This window comes from Lethenteron reissneri, chromosome 19 (genome assembly GCF_015708825.2).
Source record: "Lethenteron reissneri isolate LAM-NWPU_2019-01 chromosome 19, ASM1570882v1, whole genome shotgun sequence".
Lineage (NCBI taxonomy): Eukaryota > Metazoa > Chordata > Hyperoartia > Petromyzontiformes > Petromyzontidae > Lethenteron > Lethenteron reissneri.
In genome coordinates, this window is record NC_083797.1 from 1,340,115 (window position 1) to 1,354,634 (window position 14,520).

Consider the following 14,520-nt stretch of genomic DNA (forward strand, 5'->3'; position numbering starts at 1 on the left):
GTGTGTGTGTGTGTGCGTGTGTGTGTGTGTGTGCGTGTGTGTGTGTGTGTGTACGTGTGTGTGTACGTGTGTGTGTACGTGTGTGTGTGTGTGTGTACGTGTGTGTGTGTGTGTGTGTGTACGTGTGTGTGTGTGTGTGTACGTGTGTGTGTGTGTATGTGTGTGTGTGTACGTGTGTGTGTGTGTACGTGTGTGTGTGTGTGTACGTGTGTGTGTGTGTGTACGTGTGTGTACGTGTGTGTGTGTGTGTGTACGTGTGTGTGTGTGTGTGTACGTGTGTGTGTGTGTGTGTACGTGTGTGTGTGTGTGTGTACGTGTGTGTGTGTGTGTGTACGTGTGTGTGTGTGTGTGTACGTGTGTGTGTGTGTGTGTGTACGTGTGTGTGTGTGTGTACGTGTGTGTGTGTGTGTACGTGTGTGTGTGTGTGTACGTGTGTGTGTGTATGTGGGGAGAGCGGTGGTGTAATGGTTAGCGCTCTGCACTACGAACCCGGCGACCAGAGTTCGACACCCGCTCACGGCCAACACCAGTGGCGATTCTCTGAACCGGTGCTGGGCTTCCCCTAGGTCGACTCGGCCTCAAATGAGTACCTGGTGCGGTGTGTAAACATCGCCACTGGGGGAGACAAAGGCGGCCGGGCGTGGCGTTGGCCACTCACCCCTCGTGTGCCGTGGCGGCCTTCATAGGTGCTATTCGCTAACAGCACTCGCCCCAACAGTCTGTTAAGGCTGCTTTGTCTTTGTGCGCGTGTCAGTCGATGGTTGTGCCGGGGGCCTACTGAGGCCCCCCTCTGCGAGGCCCCGAGCCTCCGGAGGGGGCTGAGCATTCCCCCGTTGAAGGCCCTGTCTGGTCTGTGTTGTTTTTATTTTATTTGTACTCTTGATCGTGATTTTTGAAAACCGAATCTCTGCGTCATTCCGTGGAACTCTGACCGCGGGTGCCCGAGGCCGACGTCGTTTCCGGACGTCCGCGTGGGTGGCTGTGGTCACGGTGCAATTAAAGCGTGGGCCAATCGCTCCACGTGTGCCTCCGTTTGTCACGCGGAGAGAGGGCGGCGTGGTGCGAGAGCGGGGGGTGTGGTGTGAGGTGGGTGTCATGTGACAACTACCTCTCTGGCCTTTCCGTGTATGTGCTATGAAGAAGGTCCATTGCCCGAAACGTCACCATTCTATACTTGTTTTGTCTCGTCAAAGAGAAACAGGTGTTGCAATTACGGGTGTTGAGAATGGACGCCATGCGAGTCCTGTTCCAGAGGGTGTAACGTGATTGTTGTTTTGGTGAGTGTAGTTTGCTCATTCAGAGTGGTTGATGTGAGCGGTTGTAGTGCCGATAGGTGGCGCGTGCTTGTGGTGAGAACGGCTGTATGGTGTGGTGGTTGTGGGAATGTCTTGGCTGTCGTGTATGCGAGTGCTGTCTGCATGGAGTCTTTGTGAAGCGTGACTTTGTCTCACCACGACTCCGAGTCAATGGGTGCTGGTTGTTTGTGGGGACCCCAAAGGATCCTGGCTCCCCTCGCCGCCCTCTGAGAATCCGGGGTCAGGGGCCATTGCGGGTGCCCTAATTGGTAATTGGAAATTTATTTCGTTTCAATAGAATCCTGGTCAATTAATAACGCGCAGGGGACAGAGTCCAACACTGCACCCTCCCAAGCGTCTCTCTCTCTCGAGTCGTCTCTCTAGCCGGTCTCTCCATCCACCATCTCCATCCATTTCACCAGCGTCCCATCCATCCATCGCTTCATCTCTCCACCCATCTGTCTCGTATATCACTCCGGGACCCCCCTCTCTCGCTCTCCATCCATCTATCCAGCCATCTCCAGCCATCTCCATCCATCTCCCCAGCCAGGCAGACTCCTCCAGGAACCCAGTCTCCTGCTCCTCGCCTCGTCTGTCAGCTCGGAGCCATGGTGCAGGTGAGTCGACTGAGCTGGTACTGGGACATGGGACCAGCGATCCGTGATCTGTATCCAGAGATCTCGGGTCTCTGATTCTGATCCCTAAGACGTGCGGACCCCAGTGACCCGGCAGTGGGGAACCCGAGAATGGCGGCTGTGGTTGACGATCGCTCAACGTCACGTCTCCTGCTCTGTCTGTGCTTCTGAATGATTTCTCTGACTTCTGCTTGGATTCGCTTTCATCTGCCAATGTCGCGCTTTTGAACATCACCCCGATGACAAGTTGCAGGCAGGGGTGGTGAATCGTTTACTTTGGGCACCTTTTGCAGCATCGGAATGGGAATATTTATTGAGACTGGAGGAGGAATCCGGTGAGCTGTGAAGCTCTTGTTCAGACGTCAACAACAAACAAACAACACGACGGTGCAAAATATAGAAAAGTGTCAACAAGTCACCCACTCGCTCACCGACACACGCACTCACCCACCTACTCAACTCACCCACCTACTCACCTCACTCACCTCACCCACCCACTCACCTACTCACCCACCTACTCACCTCACCCACTCACCCACCTACTCGGCAGTCGATCGGCTTGCAACTGGCTGCACGGTGATCGAGACTTCTCAGGAATGTAGCGAGTTCAATAGAAAATGCAAGACAGACCTTTAACAGAGCTCAGAATGTATGGATATTGTGCACTCGTGAAAACCTCGATTTTAAATGTACGTACGTGTACTTGACTACATTTAGTTAACCACGAGATTTGTTTCAATGTCGAGGGTTTGTGAGTTCGTCGTCACCCGTGACACCACTCACAGACTGCTGGGGCAAGCGCTGTTAGCGAGCAGCACCCATGAAGGCCGGCACGAGGGGGTGGGTGGTCACGCCCGGCCGCCTTTGTCTCCCCAGTGGCGATGTTTATACACCGCACCAGCTACTCATTTGAGGCCGAGTGGACCTAGAGGAGTCCCAGGACCGCTTCAGATAACCGTAACAAGTTTCGATTTAAAGCTTTCGTGACTGCAGGGATTCATCTTCTTGGTTCTTTCGGTAAAGTCACGTAGAAGGGAAGTAATAAAATAATAAAAATAAAACATAATAAAACAATTCTCACGACGTTTCGGCCACAACGCAAGCAGCCGTCCTCAGGCGAAGAATGGACCGTAACAAGCCTTGACCGTGAGTGGTGCAGATAATCATCACTGGTGTTGACCTAGTTAAATTAACTCACCGACTCACTCGCCCACCCACCCACTCACTCGCCTACCCACTCACTCATTCACTCGCCCACCCACTCACTCATTCACTCACCCACTCATTCACTCACTCGCCCACCAACTCACTCATTCACTCACTTGCCCACCCACTCACTCGTTCACTCACTCGCCCACCCACTCATCCAGCCAGATTACTCTTGCAAAATGGATTATCATCGCGAGAGCGCTTCAGATATAATCATCATCATCTGAACGGTTCAGATAATCATTAACGTCGCCTCCCGCCCCCCTTGTAAGTTGTTTCGCAAATACGTCGACACTAAATTAAGACCGCTACCTGATTAGCGTCGTCTCAAACCGCACGTACGTCGCGGACACCGTAATCCGTCCTTTCTCGCAGCTTTCGCCTCGGGCTCCGCCTCCACCTGCGCTGTTAATTGCTTTGATTTGACGTCGCTTCGACATTGGTCGTCGTAACTTTTCGTCAGAACGCATCCCCGACGTGAACCGGGGATTCACTGCGACCCTCACCGCTGTTGGGTGGCCCTGAGCGGGGATCGAACTCGGGCGGCTCGGTCCGGAGCGGCAGCGCGCTCCCCGCTGCACTGCCGCACGAGACGCACACGACACACACACGACACAGCGTCGGGGTTTAAGTATTTAATCAAAATAGGCGCATTCCTACACTTATAATACAGGTGTTTTTTAGGGGGGGGGGTAGATCACGCAAAAATCTAAATGTGTCGTTAAACCCGCCACCACCCGACGCGACCAACTAGTAATGTTGTGCCACGTAAACGGAAGGTGGCAATTCGTCACCACGAGCACAGCACACAGCGGCGGTGTGTTGAGGAGCCCAGCCACGGCACATTGAGTCTCGAAAGGCTCCGCGTGAAACTTCCTCCACTCAGGCGAGCGACGTTCGGGTCCGACGCGACCCTGCGTGGCGTGGCGTGGCGACGCGAGCCGCAGGGGCGACCCACAGAGATGGCGCAGTGGGGGGCTCGTGTGGGCAATTGCCCGTCGTCTCAGTCGGTCGTCCAATGGCACACCCAGGGTCTGTCCCGTGAGCTGCTCCTGCACCTAGCCTGGCACAGTGGGGGGGGGGGGGGGGGGGCTCAGGTGGGGCATCTTCCCGTCGTCTCAGTCGGTCATCCCAGCTGGGGTCTGCCCCGTGACTCGCTGCTGCCAACAGCGAGCCTTCAACACTTCACGCGTGACGGACTCAAAGTGCAACAACAACAACAACCACCGCCGTTCACCACGAAGTGGCCGTGACGTGGCCACGGCGCTTGAACCAGGCTCGGTGCACTTAAGCCACCTCGGTGCACCTAGCCTGGCATAAGCGCCGTGGTGACATCACGGCCACTTAGCCGTGAACGGCGGTTGTTGTTGTTGACGCGATCTGCCAACGAGCCGCCTGCCCCCCAAGTCTCCTGGACATCTGTCAAAAACAAAGAGCTTCACGGCTCATCGGATTTATCCAAGAAAAATAAAATAAAGATTCAGATGAGTCCTCAAAGTCTCCCTCGTGTCTGCTGACCACCCACTACAGCCACCCACTACAGCCACCCACGACAGCCACCCACGACAGCCACCCACTACAGCCACCCACGACAGCCACCCACGACAGCCACCCACCACAGCCACCCACGACATCCACCCACTACAGCCACCCACTACAGTCCCCCACGACAGCCACCCACTACAGCCACCCGCAACAGCCACCCACTACAGCCACCCACGACAGCCACCCACGGGGATGAAGAGAGGGTGGTGATGATGATGATGACGATGAAAGGGGGGAGGGGGGAGAGGCAGAGGAGCGGCGTTCGTTTTCACAGTGGGCGGGGAGAGGGGAGGGGTCAGAGTGGGGGTGGCTACACGGGAGTCACGTGGTTCACGGGAGGCTTGAGCTGACTTGGAAACCGAGATCGATAGATGAGAGGGGTCAGAGTGGGGTCAGAGTGGGGGTGGCCCCACCTAAGTCACGTGACGTACGGGAGGCTTGTGATGGTTTCTAGAGAGAGACGTTTTGCATGATTCGACGAGGACTTGGGGGTTTTGGACGTTGGTCAGCACCTGTGCTTCCAAATCATCAATCTGCCACAGCGACACACCGCACCTCGCTTGCCTTGTCTCGTCACGTGACGTCTCCGCCCGCCCTCTCCGCTCGCAATCTCTCCCCGAACTCCTCACCCCCCCCCCCCCCACTCGTTGTGCCCAATCCACCGTTTCCGCTCCTTTTCCCGACTTGCCCCCTGGCACGGGAACACACTTCCCCTCCACATGGAGCAGCGAGCACCCTGTCCACTTCCCGCTCCTCCTTCAAGTCCCCCACCTCTCCTCCCTGGCCCCATCCTTCACCCCTACATCCCCAGGTACCCACCGTAATTCCCGTACCCACGAACCTCTCTCCCCAGACCCCAATCTCTGTTCACCCTATCACTTTTAGCTACCGTCATTGTAACACTCATACCCCTTGTAAAGCGCCTTGGATAAAGGCGTTATATAAATATGAGATAAGATAAGATTTAAACTACGCTGCCGGATCATATGCAGATGTTTGTTTTGTTAGAGCACCACCCGACGCAGCCGAATAAAGTAGCCACGCGACGAACAAACGCGCCATTAAATGACCCTTGTTTACTGGGCTGTGTCGTCGGGTGGCGGAGGGGTGTACAACACAAATCAGAGACAACGCATTGGTAGAGCGGTGGCTACTAACCGGGCCAGCCAGAGTTAAATTCCCTCTCACGGCCAACATTCGGCAGCGAATATTTGAACCCGGTCCGGGACCTCCCCTAGGTCGACTCGGCCTTAAGTGAGTACAGCACAGTACACGTTTCTGCGTGTACACATTGGCACTGGGGAGACAAAGGCGGCGGTCCGGCCGTGGTTGTTGGCTACCTAACCGCGTCATCGTTGAGACGTTGCGGCCTTCATACGGACTACTCGCTAACAGCACTTGCCCCACCAGCGTGCGAAGGCTACACGGGGGGGGGGGACCTTTGTCTTTGTGCGCAGGGTGAACGAGGCCACCGCTTCAGCAACTGGGCGCGAACCTTCACGTGTCGCCCAGAGCTCTTCTTCATGCCCAGCAGCGAGGCCGAGATCCGAGACGTGTGAACAGCACGCATGCAGCACGCATATGCAGCACGGATATACAGCACGGATATACAGCACGCATGCAGCACGCATATACAGCACGCATGCAGCACGCATATGTGGTACGCATATACAGCACGGATATACAGCACGCATGCAGCACGCATATGTGGTACGCATATACAGCACGGATATACAGCACGCATGCAGCACGGATGCAGCACGCATATACGGCACGCCGTTACAACACGCATATACAGCACGCATGCAGCACGCATGGCGATAGTGGTTGTGGTGATTGTGGTGGTTGTGATTGTGGTGGTTGTGGTTGTGGTGGTTGTGGTGATTGTGGTTGTGGTGATTGTGGCTGTGGTGATTGATTGTGGTTGTGGTGGTTGTGGTGATTGTGGTTGTGGTGATTGTGGTTGTGGTGATTGTAGTTGTGGTGGTTGTTGGCTGTTGTAGGTGCTGGCCCAGGCGCGTGGTGCCGGGCGCCACGTGAAGGTGGTTGGGGCCGGGCACTCACCCTCTGACATCGCCTGCACCGAGGACTTCATGGTCAGCCTGGAGCGCTTCAACAAGGTCCTGCAGGTAACCCCTTCCAGAAGAGTTCAGCAGGTTACCCCTTCCAGCAGGGAGCAGCAGGTTACCCCTTCCAGCAGGGTCCTGCAGGTAACCCCATTCAGCAGGGAGCTGCCGCTAACCCCTTCCAGCAGAGTGCTGCAGGTTACCCCTTTCAGCAGGGTGCAGCAGGTTACCCCATTCAGCTGGGAGCAGCAGGTTACCCCTTCCAGCAGGGAGCAGCAGGTAACCCCTTCCAGCAGGGTCCTACAAGTAACCCCTTCCAGCAGAGTGCTGCAGGTTACCCCTTTCAGCAGGGTGCAGCAGGTTACCCCATTCAGCTGGGAGCAGCAGGTTACCCCTTCCAGCAGGGAGCTGCAGGTAACCCCTTCCAGCAGAGTGCTGCAGGTAACCCCTTCCAGCAGAGGGACACTTAAGCCTTGTGACCGATGATCCAGTGTCAATGCGTGGTGTGTCGTTGTCGTCGGTGTGGTTGGTGTGGTGTGTGTGGTGTGTGTGGTGTGGTGTGTGTGGTTGTTGTGGTTGGTGTGGTGTGTGTGGTTGGTGTGGTGTATGTTGTTGCTGTGTGTGGTTGCTGTGGTGTGTGGTTGGTGTATTTGATGTGGTGTGTGTGGTGTGTGTGGTTGGTGTGTGTGGTGTGTGTGGTTTGTGTGGTGTGTGATTGGGGTATTTGATGTGGTGTGTGTGGTGTGTGATTGGTGTATTTGATGTGGGGTGTGTGGTGTGTGGTTGGTGTATGTGGTTGGTGTGTGTGGTTGGTGTGTGGTGTGTGTGGTTGGTGTGTGGTGTGTGTGGTTGGTGTGTGGTGTGTGTGGTGTGTGTGGTGTATTTGATGTGGTGTGGTGTGTGTGATTGCTGTGTATTTGCTGTGGTGTGGTGTGTGGTGTGTGGTTGGTGTGGTTGGTGTGGTTGACGTGGTTGGTGTGGCAGGTGGACCGGGAGTCTCGGCGCGTCACCGTCCAGGCCGGGGCGATGCTGAGTGACCTGAACGAGGAACTCGCGAAACACGGACTCGCCCTCTCCAAGTAGCCACAACCACGCGCACCACTCACACATCACACAAACCATGCACACCATACACACACACACACCACACACACACCACACACACTCCACACGCACCACTCACACATCACTCACACCATACACACACACCGCACACCACACTATACACACCACACACACCACTCACACCACACACACCACACACACTCCACACGCACCACTCACACATCACTCACACCATACACACACACCACACACCACACCATACACACCACACAAACACCACACACATCACACACACCACACGCACCACTCACACATCACTCACACCATACACAGCACACCATACACCCCACACACACCACTCACACCACACACACCATACACCCCACCCATACCACACACACCACACACACAACTCAAACCATACACACCACGACCACCACACTAAACCACATCATACACACCACACCACTCACCCCACTCACACCATACACACCACTCATACCACTCATACTACTCATACCATACACACCACACCATACACAAACACCACACACACCATACACACCACTCACACCCACCACACACACCACACCATACACAAACACCACACCACTCACACCACACCTACCATACTCGCCACACTGGATATATTCTCAACAATCTGTGAGCTGCGCACACAACGCAGCCAGGTGAAACCCACCGTGGGTCGTAGGCAGGCCAGCCTGAGCGTTCTCAAGCCGGCGCAGGTGGTCATCCTCCTTCAGAGGAGTCCACGTTGCGCAAGCTGAGAGAACGTCGGGCAGCATGTGGGTCGAACTTCTTTAGCGCCGTACGTCGCCAAACCGCGCTCAACACGCGTGTGGTCGGGAAGACACCGGGGGCATCGTGTGGAGTGACAGGCCAGGTAGCCCAACCCCCTCCTTGCCCCCCTCCCCCCATGACCCTCACCCCCCCATGACCCCCCATGACCCCCACCCCCTCCCCCCATGACCCCCACACACCCTCCCCCCATGACCCCCCACACCCCCTCCCCTCATGACCCCCACCTCCCCCCATGACCCCCCACACCCCCTCCCCCCAGTATCGGGGCGGTGTCTGACGTCACGGTGGGCGGGGTGATTGGCACCGGGACCCACAACACTGGGGCAGCGCACGGCATCCTCCCCACTCAGGTGAGGGCGCCTCACCCTCCCACTCCTCACTCTCCCTCTCACTCCTCACCCTCCCACTCCTCACCCTCTCACTCCTCACCCTCCCACTCCTCACCCTCTCACTCCTCACCCTCCCACTCCTCACCCTCCCACTCCTCAACCTCCCACTCCTCACCCTCCGACTCTTCACCCTCCCACTCCTCACCCTCCCACTCCTCACCCTCCCACTCCTCACCCTCCCACTCCTCACCCTCCCACTCCTCACCCTCTCACTCCTCACCCTCCCACTCCTCACCCTCCCACTCCTCACCCTCCCACTCCTCACCCTCCCTCTCACTCCTCACCCTCCCACTCCTCACCCTCTCACTCCTCACCCTCTCACTCCTCACCCTCCCACTCCTCACCCTCTCACTCCTCACCCTCCCACTCCTCACCCTCCCACTCCTCACCCTCCCACTCCTCACCCTCCCACTCCTCACCCTCCCACTCCTCACCCTCCCACTCCTCACCCTCCCACTCCTCACCCTCCCACTCCTCACCGCGTGCTCACCGCGCGCTCACCGCACGTGTCGTGGCCCCGCCGTGCAGGTGTGTGCGCTGTCTCTGATGCTGGCGTCTGGCGAGGTGGTGAGCGTGAGCGTCGAGTCCAACCGGGACCTACTGAGTGCGGCGCGCGTGCACCTGGGCGCGCTCGGCGTGGTGCTCACCGTCTCGCTGCAGTGCGTGGCCGCGTTCCGCCTCGCGCAGCGCACCTTCCCCAGCACCCTCGCCGAGGTGAGCGTCACGCACGCACCGCTGCATGTTGGCTACGTACGGTGCGAAAGAAGTTCAACATAGGTGCACAGGTGAGCGTCACGCGGGCGCGGGTGAGTGAGCGAGTCGCCCCCTGCCTCCCTGCCCACCAGGTGCTGGGTGAGCTGGACACTCACCTCTCGCGCTCCGAGTTCTTCAAGTTCTTCTGGTTCCCCTACACCGACCACGTGACCGTGTTCTACATCGACCGCACCGACCAGGTGAGGGCAGCCGAGGCCAGGGCAGGCGAGGTCACCAAACCTTCCCCGTTAGGTTGTGACAGTTCCCGTCAGGCCAGCGAGGATGTCACAGCGCTACCTGCGGAGTGAGCGGGGGCTACCTGGGTGGTGGGCGGGGCTATCGGAGCAGTGGGGGGAGCTACCTGGGTGGTGGGCGGGGTTATGATAAATTAGTGTGTGGAGGGAGGGGCGGCCGGTTCAGAAGTGTCCCGGTTGAGCCCTTCCAGACATTTGTGAGCGTTGAGGTGCGGCTAAGGTGTGGGTCAGGTAAGTCAGTCAGTAAGTCAGTCAGCTTTATTGATCACATACCCATGCACACGTGAGGTACATGGCAGTGAGATTCTTTGTTCCAGTGTCACTCTCTCTCAGCTTGTGAAAACGAACAACAATGTAAACAGCGGCAACAATATTTTAAAATACATAAAAAAATATTTTTTTAAACTAAGTAAAATCGCTCTGCAGATGATAAAAGTGACATGTGCATATCAGAAATATGGTCCCCTGCGGGAGAGCTTTATAAATGATGTTGTACCTGTGAGTGGTGCTCACGTTGACCCCCCCCCCCGCTCCCGTGACCCTCAGCCCATCAAGAACCCCCGCAGCTGGTTCTGGGACCGTTTGGTCGGCTACTACCTGTTCGAGTTCCTGCTGTGGCTCAGGTACTTGTGTGGTACTCACCACCACGCGCCTTGCCGGACCATCGAATACGATATCTTTCATGGAAACGTGTAACGCTCTCATCGAGAGAGAGAGGGGAACGACTCAGAGGTGACAGGAGGAGGAATCACAGACCAGGAGCGGGAAGGCAGCAGCAGCAGCCATGCGATAAGCCAGTACCATCAATTGCCCAAGCTCTGCGGTCCTCTATCGTTTCAAGTATTCTCGGCCAAGTAGGGAGTGCTTACACGTGGGAGGAAACCGGAGCACCCGGAGAAACCACCCAAGTGCGAGGGGGCAACACTCTATCCCCATTGCAGACAGAACAGGTGGAGTGCAGGTGGAGTCCACATCGCGCCATCTCCTGGCGAGCAAAGGGTCCGGCTTCCCCTCGTCGCCCACCCTTGGGGTTGGAAGCGGGTTCCATCTGTGTGTGATCCACCAACCCTCGCTGCTGCTGCTGCTGCTGTCCCCACGCCGCGCTGGGTTACAGGCAGCCGCACCTCCGGTTAGCACGGTTGGCTACGTACGGTGCGAAAGAAGTTACACATACACACATACAGCCACGTGCAGCAGCGTAGCCACCGTCACCGCCGCCCGGCTAATGGACACGAGATGAGGATCGTTCAGAATAATTATAAAAATGTTATTTTAATTTTATATCGCGCCATTCATACTGACAGCATCTCACAACCGCTGTTCGTGAATTATATATAATGACCACATCCCATATACTGTACGCGGTTGGCTACGCACGACGCAAATTAAGTTCAACACATACTGTATACACATACATAGACTCAACACTGCCTATAGACTCAACACTGCCCATAGATGAAACACTACCCATAGATTTCGATTTAAAGCTTTCGTGACTGCAGGGATTCATAATAAAATACAATTCTCACGACGTTTCGGCCACAACGCAAGCAGCCGTCCTCAGGTGAAGAACAGGTCTGTCGGTCTTTCCGACAGCTCTGCGAGGGTGTTCTGATTGGTGAGGGTGTTGCGGTGAATTTCGGTGGCTGCCTCTACTGCCCCCCCTGCCCCCCTCTGCCCCCCCCCCCGTGTCTCACGGCAGCGTCCTCGTGCCGCGCCTCGTCCCGTGGATCAACCGCGTGGCGTTCCGCGTGCTCTTCTCGGGGCGCACGGAGCGCGTGGACCGTAGCGACCGCATCTTCAACTTCGACTGCCTCTTCCTGCAGCACGTGCAGGACTGGGCCCTGCCTCGGTGAGATTAATCTGTGCCCTGATGACCCCGTGCCCCGATGACCCCGTGTTCCTGTTTGTCCCTGCCTTCCCTGATCTACCTACCGCTGTACCCCCATGTCCTCCTGTCCCTGTAACGCTGGTCCCTGTCTCCCCACGTTCCGTTGTCTCTGTGTCCCCATGTCCACGTGTTCCCCCGGTGACCCCGTGTTTACCCCGTGACCCCGTGTCCTCTTGTGACGCCGTGATCCCCTGTCACCCCGTGTTCCCCTATGACCTCCTTGTTCCCCCGTCACCCCCTGCTTGTGTTCCCCTATGACCTCCTTGTTCCTCCGTGTGACCCCGTGACCCCGCGTCCCAGCGAGCGAGCCGGCTGGGCGCTCACCCAGCTGTCGCGTTGGGTGCAGGCGACGCCGGGCGTCCCCGCCCACGTCCCCGTTGAGGTCCGCTTCGCGCGCGCCGATGACATCCTGATGAGCCCCTGTAGCGGGCGAGACTCGTGCTACATCAACATCATCACCTACAGGTGTGTGCGTGTCGTGCGCGGGTAGGAGCGCCTGCGAGCGAGCGGTGGCGCAGTGCTTAGCGCGCTGCGCTACGAATTCGATTCCCGCTCACGGCCATCAACACCGGCGACGATTATCTTCAGCGATCCTGTGGGGGCCTCCTCTAAGTCGACTCAGCCTCAAATGAGTACCTGGTGCGGTGTGTGAACATCGCCACTAGCGAGACGAAGGCGGCCGCCTGGTGCTGACCACCCACCCCCTCGTGTGTCGTGCCGGCCTTCATAGGTGTTACTCGCTAGCAGCCCTTGCCCCAACAGCCTGTTAGGGCTACATGAGGGTTCTGTGTGTGTGCCTGCGTGTGAACCCAGGCCCTATAACCGCGAGGCCGAGCGTGGTGCGTACTGGGCGGCCTACGAGGACATCATGCGCCGGGCAGGGGGGCGCCCTCACTGGGCTAAGGTACAGGACCCCCCCCCCCCCCCCCTGTGAGTGGGGTCCCCTGAGTGTCATGTAACGGGGTCTCATGCGAGTGAGGGTCCCTTGTGAGTGGCGTACTGGGGGGTAACAGGGCCCCCTCTCTGCCCCACCGCGCCCCCAGGCGCATGGCTGCACCGCAGAGGATCTGTCACGCATGTACCCGGGCCTAGAGGAATTCGCTCGAGTCCGCTCTCGCCTGGATCCCCACGGCCTCTTCCTCAACCCCTACCTGCAGCGCGTGTTTCCGGGGGCGGGGGATGAAGAGGGGGAGCAGGGGGACGTGCGGGAAGGAACGCAGCCTGCCCACTGATCCCAGCCTCATCGTAACCCAGCTATCACTCTCCCCTCTCCGATCCCATCCTCCCATTGACCCCACCTTCATAGTGGCTGATCCCCCTTATCACACCCTCACACTGATCCCACCCTTCCACTGATCCCACCCGCACACTCATCCCACCCTGACACGGATCAGAATCGGAATCTTCATTGAGACTGGAGAAATCCGACAAACTATAAAGCTCTTTTTCACAGATGTCCAGTATGGGCGAGTCATAAAGAGACAATAACGAGTCGAGGAATAGTGCACTGCAGTAGAGGACTTTCTCCAGGTCACTGAAGGGACATGGTAGAGGTTTTTGTTGGGTTCGATCGCGTAAATATATAAATGTGTCGTTAAAACCCACCACCACCCGACACAGCCAACTAGTAAGGGTTGTCACGTAAACAGAACGCGGCCAGTTCGTCACTAGTACAGCACTAACCGGTGTGTTGGAGAGCCAAGCCACAACATTTACAATCTGAGTACGACGTTTCGCCAGTAATTACAACTAGCTTCATCAGGCGACAGCCAGATTTGTGGTTAATGTACCTTCGTTAAGAGGTTGAAAATGTGGGCGAGGGCTTTCTAGACGGGATCTGCCACATCGACAAGTGGGAACGCAGTCAACTCGTCTCCTCCCGTGGACCACGATGTCTCCATCGGTGCGAGCTGACGCAGGAGGTCCAGTTCAGATATGGGACGAAACGAGACGTAGAGTCGATGAGACTTTCACTCACGTTTCTTTTTTTTTGTCAGAGGAAGAAGTGAGAGATGCGAGAAATGTTAGTCCGGTGTGTGTTTTGTCAAAGATATATGTCTTGCTGATTAAAATCGAGAATTCAATCCATTGACCCATGGACAGATGGTCCCACGCTCACACTGATCTGCCACCCTCAGCACGCATTCCCCTGGTCTCACTCTCATCTGCTCGTGGTTGTCGCTTGAGGCCCTGGCTTCCCTCAATAAAAAATACATATTTCATCCGCCCTGTTTGTTTGTCGTTTGTTGTTGTTGTTTCTTATCGCTGCCCCATGCCCATACTTCATCGCACTTGCCACGAGCATTCGTTGGGAAGCCTTCATCCAGCTGTGGATTGAGAATGGGTCGAACGCGAAGACCGCGTGTTGAGTTGTGATGCGAACGACCTGCACGGAGCGAGCTGCCCGCAGGAGGGACGATGCCCTCACAACCACCTCCTACACGTGCCATGGGTCGCCAAACAAACGAACGCGAAGAGACATTTTTTGTTCAATCACTCTGTGTGTGTGGTGAACACGAGGCGGCGGGGAGGGAGGGGCTATGGGACTAGGGGCGGGGCTATAGTACTGGGGGGGGGTGTTTGACTGGGGGCGGGG

General features: G+C 56.9%; 1 protein-coding gene across 2 annotated transcripts; it reads left to right on the forward strand.

Annotated features, from left to right (window-relative positions):
* The first annotated feature begins 132 nt into the window (after positions 1-132).
* On the forward strand, positions 133-14,146 carry LOC133344116 (L-gulonolactone oxidase-like). 2 transcript variants are annotated; one of them, XM_061554096.1, is made up of 12 exons: positions 133-1,912; positions 6,142-6,237; positions 6,688-6,813; positions 7,735-7,829; positions 8,897-8,987; positions 9,555-9,740; positions 9,872-9,979; positions 10,580-10,656; positions 11,736-11,885; positions 12,225-12,389; positions 12,738-12,828; positions 12,968-14,146. In XM_061554096.1, the coding sequence occupies exons 1-12, from the start codon at positions 1,904-1,906 to the stop codon at positions 13,154-13,156; spliced, it is 1,383 nt and encodes a 460-aa protein (XP_061410080.1). In that variant the 5' UTR covers positions 133-1,903; the 3' UTR covers positions 13,157-14,146. The 2 variants fall into 2 exon arrangements, with proteins under 2 accessions (XP_061410080.1, XP_061410081.1); XM_061554097.1 differs by lacking the exon at positions 133-1,912 and having other exon boundaries at positions 6,216-6,344.
* The last annotated feature ends 374 nt before the right edge of the window (positions 14,147-14,520 follow it).